General features: G+C 51.9%; 1 protein-coding gene across 1 annotated transcript; it reads left to right on the top strand.

The window, feature by feature from the left end:
- The first annotated feature begins 1,771 nt into the window (after window positions 1-1,771).
- On the top strand, window positions 1,772-3,412 carry NANOS2 (nanos C2HC-type zinc finger 2). Its single transcript, XM_025369019.1, has one exon. The coding sequence runs from the start codon at window positions 1,937-1,939 to the stop codon at window positions 2,351-2,353; it is 417 nt and encodes a 138-aa protein (XP_025224804.1). The 5' UTR covers window positions 1,772-1,936; the 3' UTR covers window positions 2,354-3,412.
- Window positions 3,413-8,195: the final 4,783 nt, after the last annotated feature.

Here is an 8,195-nt window from a genome sequence, read left to right as displayed (position 1 = left end):
GCGGATCACGAGGTCAGGAGATCAAGACCATCCTGGCTAACACGGTGAAACCCCGTCTCTACTAAAAAATACAAAAAACTAGCCGGGCGAGGTGGCGGGCGCCTGTAGTCCCAGCTACTCCGGAGGCTGAGGCAGGAGAATGGCGTGAACCCGGGAGGCGGAGCTTGCAGTGAGCTGAGATCCGGCCACTGCACTCCAGCCTGGGTGACAGAGCGAGACTCCGTCTCAAAAAAAAAAAAAAAAAAAAAAGACTCCATCTCCAAAACAAAAAAAGAAAAGAGACAGGGTCCACTCTGTAGCCCAGGCTGGAGTGCAATGGCACAATCATGGCTCACTGAAGCCTCAACCTCCTGGGCTCAAGTGATCCTCCTGCCTCAGCCTCCTCACTAGCTGGGATTACAGGCACATGCCACCATGCCCAGCTGATTTTTTATTATGTGTAGAGACAGGGTCTCACTATGTTACCCAGGCTGGTCTCAAACTCCTGGCTTCAAGTGATTCTCTAGCCTCAGCCTCCCAAAGTATTAGGATTACAGGCATGAGCCAGCATGCCCAGCCCAAGAGGGGGCATTCTAAGTGAAATCGTCTTGTGCCAAAGTCCTCTGCCACTTCTAACCTCAATTCCCAGTTCCCAGAGTGAGTATGAAACCCGACTCTGCCATTTCCTTGCTGTGTGACCTTGGATACATTCCTTAACCTCTCCAAGCTTCATATCTTTCTCTGTAAAATGAAAATAATAGTCCTGACGCAGTGGCTCACGCCTGTAATCCTATCGCTTTGGGAGGCAGAGACAAGTGGATCACCTGAGGTCAGGAGTTCCAGACCAGCCTGGCCAATATGGTGAAACCCTGTCTCTACTAAAAATACAAAAAAATTAGCCGGGCTTGGTGGTGGGTGCCTGTAATCCCAGTTACTCAGGAGGCTGAGGCAGAAGAATCGCTTGAAGTTGCAGTGAGCAGAGATCACGCCATTGCACTCCAGCCTGGGCGACATAGCGAGACACTGTCTCAAGTAAATAAATAAAATAAATCAGGTCATGTTGTTATTATTATTTTTGTCTGTTTATTTTTATTTTTCATTTATTTATTTATTTATTTATTTATTTTTCAGACGGAGTCTAGCTCTGTCGCCCAGGCTGGAGTGCAGTGGCCAGATCTCAGCTCACTGCAAGCTCCGCCTCCCGGGTTTACGCCATTCTCCTGCCTCAGCCTCCCGAGTAGCTGGGACTACAGGCGCCTGCCACCTCGCCCGGCTAGTTTTTTGTATTTTTTAGTAGAGACGGGGTTTCACCGTGTTAACCAGGGTGGTCTCGATCTCCTGACCTTGTGATCCGCCCGTCTCGGCCTCCCAAAGTGCTGGGATTACAGGCTTGAGCCACCGCGCCCGGCCGTCTGTTTATTTTTGTAGAGACAAGGTCTCGCTATTTTGCCCACGCTGGTCTAGAGGTCCTGGGCTCAAGCGATCCTCCTGCCTCGGCCTCCCAAAGTGCCCGGAGTGCAGGTGTGAGGCACTGCGCCCAGCCTGGTTGCTATGATGATCAGGAATAACTCTGAAGTCTACGAAGGGTGTAGCCCCTCCAGCCTAGGGGTGGGGGATATTTGCAGACATGGGCTTTCTTTGAACAGATAGGGAAACTGAGGCACAGAGAGTGGAAGTGTCTTCCCAGAGGACACAGAGCACCTTGGCAGCAGAGCAGGGACCAGAGACCAGGGGAATGATCTCCTTCCAGATCTCTGTGAAGAATTAAAGTCAGATGGGGGTTATGGGCAGGGAGTGGGCCCTTTAAATCCTAAGCTCCACCTTTGCTTAGAAGAGTCTCTGGGCATTATAAAAGGGGGTGCAGCTCCTTTCTGCTCTGGGAAACGCCTGCTGCCCTTGCCTACGGGCCCCCAGCCCCAGCCCCTCTCCAGTGGCCCACCACCCCTGTTTTGGTGCCATGCAGCTGCCACCCTTTGACATGTGGAAGGACTATTTCAACCTGAGCCAAGTGGTGTGGGCGCTGATCGCGAATCGGGGGCAAAGGCTGGAGACCCAAGAGACTGAGGAGCCAAGTCCTGGGCCCCGGTTTGGGCAGGATCAGGGGCTGGGAGGGTCAGGGGCCAACGGGGGCCTGGGCACCCTGTGCAACTTCTGCAAGCACAACGGGGAGTCCCGCCACGTCTACTCCTCACACCAGCTGAAGACACCAGACGGCGTGGTGGTGTGTCCCATCCTGAGGCACTACGTGTGTCCTGTGTGCGGTGCCACCGGTGACCAGGCCCACACGCTCAAGTACTGTCCGCTCAACGGTGGCCAGCAGTCCCTCTACCGCCGCAGCGGGCGCAACTCGGCCGGACGCAGGGTCAAGCGCTGAGGACCGTGAGATGTCCACCACCCGCACCCCTGACCCTCCTGGTCTGTCCCACCCAAGTCCCTAAACTCTCTCCTCCAGTCACCCAGCCCTTTGGAATTTCTGGCCCCCAGAACTCCACCTTGGCTGGATCCTGAAACAGTGGAGACTCCTGGGAGCCAGGCCAGCCCCGCCCCCTTGGACCTGTCAGCCCTGGGAGCTCTGGCCTGTGGGCGCCCGAGGGTCCTTGGTGTGCGGGAACCCTTCCTAGATGGCCTTGTAGTGCCCTCTGGGCCCCGGTTCTTGGATCTTTTGTCCTCGTGGGGCCTGCTGGTGACAGGAGCCCTGCCCCTTCAACTTCTCCGTTCCTTGTGGAGTTCTTGGATTTTTGAACCTCCAGGATTCCACGGTGCTGTCCCAAGCCAACCCTTAGGAGACACCGAACAAGGCTGGCTGAGAAGTGCCAACCCGAGAACTTCAAGATGGGATGTCCACTTAACACCAGCCTTCTCCACCTTCACCCTCCTGTAGAACCACGGTGTCATCGTGGACCACATCGGTTCATTCCTTCCCTGACCTCAGCACCCATCCGTCAGGAGCTGAGTGGGACGCTGGAGAGCACCGTGTCACTGGAGGGCACGTTGTCTTCATAGGCTCACCTGCGCATGGAGAGTCATGGGGTGAGCTGACACCTTTCAATGCCCCCTGGTTGTTCTTCCCCTTGTTCAGCCCATTGCACTCGGCACGTGCCCCCATCCTCAAATCACCGATGGGTCCTTTTCCCCAGCAAGAAGCACATCTTTCCAACACCTCCCATCTGATCCCCCAAATTGTGATAGTTGACTAAAGGATATTTTTTTCCCCCTCCTGTATTTTTCATCCTCCAACTTTTAAGTCGAGGAACCCCCGATAAGAGAGGGGTTTGAGTACCCGGATGGGAAAGGCAACGGCCTAGCTTTTATTTTAGGGGCAAAGAAAAGAAGGACCCCAGTCAGATTTTAAGTTGTTCAGTTTTTGGCACAGGGCTGGGACCCTGAGTATTGAGCTCTGGTGAATAAAAAGATTTTTCAGTCGTCTTTGAAATGGCTGTATCTGTTTCCATCTTTGGTTTGTTTGTGAGACAAAGTATTGCTCTGTCGCCCAGGCTGGAGTGCAGTGGTGCGATCTCGGCTCACTGCCCGGGTTCAAGCGATTATCCTCCCTCAGCCTCTCCAGTAGCTGGGACTACAGGTGCGCCCCACCACGCCTGGCTAACTTTTTCTTTTTTTTTTTTTTTTTTTATACGGAGTTTTGCTCTTGTCACCCAGGCTGGAATGCAATGACGCAATCTCGGCTCACTACAACTTCCGCCTCTCCGGTTCAAGCACTTCCCCTGCTTCAGCCTCCCCTGAAGCTGACATGCATCACCACGCCCGGCCATTTTTGTATTTTTAGTAGAGACGGGGTGACCGAGTAGCCGGGACTACAGGTGCGCACCACCACACCCGGGTAATTTTTATTTTTGGTTTCTGTTTTTTCAATATTGAGACGGAGTTTCGTTCTTGTTACCCAGGCTGGAGTGCCAATGGTGCAGTCTCGGCTCACTGCACCCTCCAGTTCCCGGGTTCAAGCGATTCTCCTGCCTCAGCTTCCCAAGTAGCTGGGATCACAGGTGCCCACCACCACGCCCAGATTTGTGTGTGTGTGTGTATTGTTAGTAGAGACGGGGTTTCACCATTTTGGCCAGGCTGGACTCGAACTCCTGACCTCAGGTGATCCGCCCACCTCGGTCTCTTAAAAGTGCTGGGATTGCAAGCGTGAGCCACTGCACCGGGCCTTTTTTGTTTGTTTGTGATGGAGTCTCTCTCTGTCGCCCAAGCTGGAGTGCCGTGGCCCAGTATCGGCTCATTGTAACCTCTGCCTCCTGGGTCCAAGCGATTCTCCTGCCTCAAGCTCCAGAGTGCCTCACCACACTGGCTAATTTTATATATGTGTGTCTGTGTCTGTGTGTGTGTGTGTGTGTGTGTGTGTGTGTGTGTTTAGTAGAGATTGGGCTTCACCATGTTGGCCAGGCTGGTCTCGAACTCCTGACCTGAGGTGATCCGCCCTTCTCGGCCTCCCAAAGTGCTAGGATTACAACGTGAGCCACTGCGTCCAGCCTCTGTCTCCATCCGCTCATCTGGCTTTGTCCTCAGCGGCTGCGGGAAGGAGCAGGTAGCTGCATTGGCCAGACCCAACACGCAGGGAAGCTGGAGGCAGGACAGGAAGGGGCTTTAGGTTCCCCTCCCAGCCTGCACCCGATACATCCGCCAAGCTGTGAACTGGCTCTCAAATTCCTCCCGTGCCTCCGCCTTGATCCCCGTTCCCTTTTCATGTCATGTCTATGGGTTTCTCTGGCCCTGTGAACTCCCGGGATCTTCCAGGACCGGCTTTTTGGTAGTCCTTAAACTTTGAGTTCCCAGAACCCATTGGAGAGGTGTTGAAAACTGTGGTCCCTGCCCTGCGTGGTGGCTCACGCCTGTAATCTCAACACTTGGAGAGGCGGAGGTGGGAGAATCACTTGAGACCAAGAATTTGAGACTAGCCTGGCCAATATAGTGAGACCCCGTTTCTACAAAAAATACAAAGCAATAGTCAGGCATGCTGGCATGGGCCTGTAGTCCCAGCTACTCGGGAGGCTGAGGCGGGAGGATCACTTGAGCCCAGGAGTTAGAAACTGCAATGAGATATGACCTTGATGCTGCACTCCAGTCATGGTGACAAAGTGAGACCCTGTTTCAAAAAATAAAATTAAATTAAAAATAAATAAATATGCTGGGTGTGGTGGCTCATGCTTGTAATCTCAGCAGTTTGGGAGGCCAAGGTGGGCAGATCACCTGAGGTCAGGAATTTGAGGCCAGCCTGGCCAACATGGTGAAACCCTACCTCTACTAAAACAAAAATCAGCCAGATGTGGCGGTGCATGCCTGTAGTACCAGCTACTTAGTCACCCTGTCTCCATTAAAAATGCAAAAATTAGCCGGGTGTGGTGGCGTGCACTTGTAGTCCCAGCTACTTGGTCACCTCATCTCTATTAAAAATACAAAAATTAGGCCTGACACGGTGGCTCAAGCCTGTAATCCCAGCACTTTGGGAGGACAAGGTGGGCGGATCACCTGAGGTAAGGAGTTAGAGTCCAGCCTGGCCAACATGGTGAAACCCCGTCTCTACTAAAAATGCAAAAATTAGCTGGGCATAGTAGTGCGTGCCTGTAATCCCAGCTACTCAGGAAGCTAAGGCAGGAGAATTGCTTGAACTCGGGAGCAGAAGTTACAGTGAACCAAGATTGCAGCACTGCACTCCAGCCTGGGTGACAGAGCAAGACTCTGTCTCAAAAAAAAAAAAAAAGAAAAAGAAAAAATATTAGCTGGGCGTGGCGGCAGGTGCCTGTAATTCCAGCTACTCGGAAGCTGAGGCAGGAGAATTGCTTGAACTGGTTGCAGTGAGCTGAGATCGCACCACTGCCCTCCAGCCTGGAAGACAGAGCAAGATTCTGTCTCAAAAAATAAATTAATCAATTAAATAAATAATAGAAAAAAGAAAAGTACAGTCCCCACCCCGGGAAATGTACACATGCAGAAAACGTTGCATGTAACATCAGGGTTCTTCTACCTCATTCTTCCACAAATGTTTATTGAGCACCTACTTCGGGCAAGGCACTTTTTCTTTTTTTTGTTTTTTGAGATGGAGTTTCACGAGTGCAATGGCATGATCTCAGCTCACTGCAACCTCCACCCCCTGGGTTCAAGCGATTACAACCTCCACCCCCTGGGTTCAAGCGATTCCTGCCTCAGCCTCCCAAGTCTCTAGCATTACAGGTGCACATCACCACACCCAGCTAATTTGTGTTATTTTTAGCAGAGATGGGGTTTTGCCATGTTGGCCAGGCTGGTCTCAAACTCCTGACCTCAGGTGACCCACCCGTTTCAGCCTCCCAAAGTTGAGGCGGGTGGATCAAGTGAGGTCAGGAGTTCGAGACCAGCCTGGCCAATATGGTGAAACCCCGTCTCTACTAAAATACAAACATTAACTGGGTGTGGTGGTGCGTGCTTGTAGTCCCAGCTACTCAGGAGGCTGAGACAGGAGAATTGCTTTAATCCAGGTGGCAGAGGTTGCAGTGAGCCGAGATCACGTGACTGCACTCCAGCCTGGGCGACACAGCAAGATTTCATCTCTAAAAATAAATTAATTAAATAATAAATAAATAAATAAATAAAGAGATGGATCTCTGCCAAAGTGCACAGCAGTTCAGAGAGCAACAGGGACAGTGTCCCCGGTACTCAGAGGGGTTATGATGGGGCTGGTGGTGGAGGCTGCTTTACACCTGGGAAAGTGAGACAGGAGAGAGCTAGAGAGAGATAAATAGTGGTTGTCAAGTTTTGTGTTTCCCTTTTTTTTTTTTTTTTTTTTTTCGGGTAGGGTTCTGCTCTGTCCTCAAAGCTAGAGTGCAGTGGTGTGATCATGGTTCACTGCAGCCTCAAACTCCTGGGCTCAAGCCATCCTCCCACCTCAGCCTCCTAGGTAGCTACAACTACAGGCACACCTCACCCCACCTAGCTAATTTTTTTTTCTTTTTCCTTTTTTTTTTTTTTTTTTTGTAGACACAAGAGTCTTGCTTTGTTGCCCAAGCTGGTCTCGAACACTTGGCTTCAAGCGATCCTCCCACCTCAGCCCCAAAGTGTTGGGATTACAGGCGTGAGCCACCATGCCTGGCCTGTTTCCCTTGTTTTAAACCACTCAGTTTGCAGTACCTTGTCATGACAGCCACAGGAAAACTGGGGCTCCGGGGAGGCATCCAGGGAGTCTGGACTGAAGTAGGTGTTGTGTCAAAGTCCGGCCTGAAGCCTGTGAGAAGCCTGCATGCAGAGAGTTATGGGAAGAGGTACAGAGAGCTCTGTAGGTGTGGACAGGTCGAGGCCAGATGCAGGACAGTTGGTGATTCTCCTGCATCTGCCCTATCTCCTGCAGTTACCTCCCATGAACCAGTGACCAGGGAGGCAGGCAGATGGAGAGCACACAGGGCAGCCTCCTGGGCTCAGAGGAGATACACAGGGGCAGAGTGGGCATGCAGGGGCCACTGGAGACTTCTACATGGCGCCCGTGTGCATCAGACGCCACCTCGCCCACCCCTGAGGAAATCAGAGAAGACAGCAGCTTCTCCGTGCAGAGAAGCAAATGCTTCAGAATGGCCTCTTCCCTTCAGCACCACTTTGGGCTTAGGAGAGAGAGTAGGGAAATAGTTCTACACCCACACAGAACCAGGGAAGGAAAATTAGATCCACTAAGGATAGACCTAGAGCTTCACAGAGTCCCCATTGTGCCCTGAAGTATATAAGGCCAAGGCTTTGTCTCTGCACCTCACACTCCCACAGTGGCCAAGAGTGCCTACCACTGTGTTGGTCTCTGAAACTGGATTTGTGCACGTGTGGGGTTCTAGGGCTTCTGGTAGGTGGTGACCATAGATTAGACCCCATTTCCAATGCTAACCAGTATCTGGCCCATTCTGGAGAATTTTATACAAACTAAGGGAAAAGATTGCACTTTTTTTTTTTTTTTTTTTTTTTTTGAGACAGAGTCTGTCTCTGTCGCCCAGGCTGGAGTGCAGTGGCATGATCTTGGCTCACTGCAACCTCCACCTCCTGAGTTTAAGCAATTCTCCTGTCCAGCTTACCAAGTAACTGGGACTACAGGCATGTGCCACCACGCCCGGCAAATTTTTGTATTTTTAGTACAGATGGGGTTTCACCATGTTGCCCAGGCTGGTCTCGAACTCCTGGCCTCAAATGATCCACCCGCCTAGGCCTCCCAAAATGCTGGGATTACAGGAGTGAGCCACTGCACCCGGCCA

The sequence above is a fragment of the Theropithecus gelada genome, chromosome 19 (assembly GCF_003255815.1).
Source record: "Theropithecus gelada isolate Dixy chromosome 19, Tgel_1.0, whole genome shotgun sequence".
NCBI lineage: Eukaryota > Metazoa > Chordata > Mammalia > Primates > Cercopithecidae > Theropithecus > Theropithecus gelada.
Note: the sequence above shows the minus strand (reverse complement) of the source record. Positions and strands in the feature narration are given on the sequence as shown.

Bases quoted from the DNA above. Each gene is read 5' to 3' on its own strand.
- NANOS2 (XM_025369019.1), top strand. From the start codon at position 1,937: ATGCAGCTGCCACCCTTTGACATGTGGAAGGACTATTTCAACCTGAGC.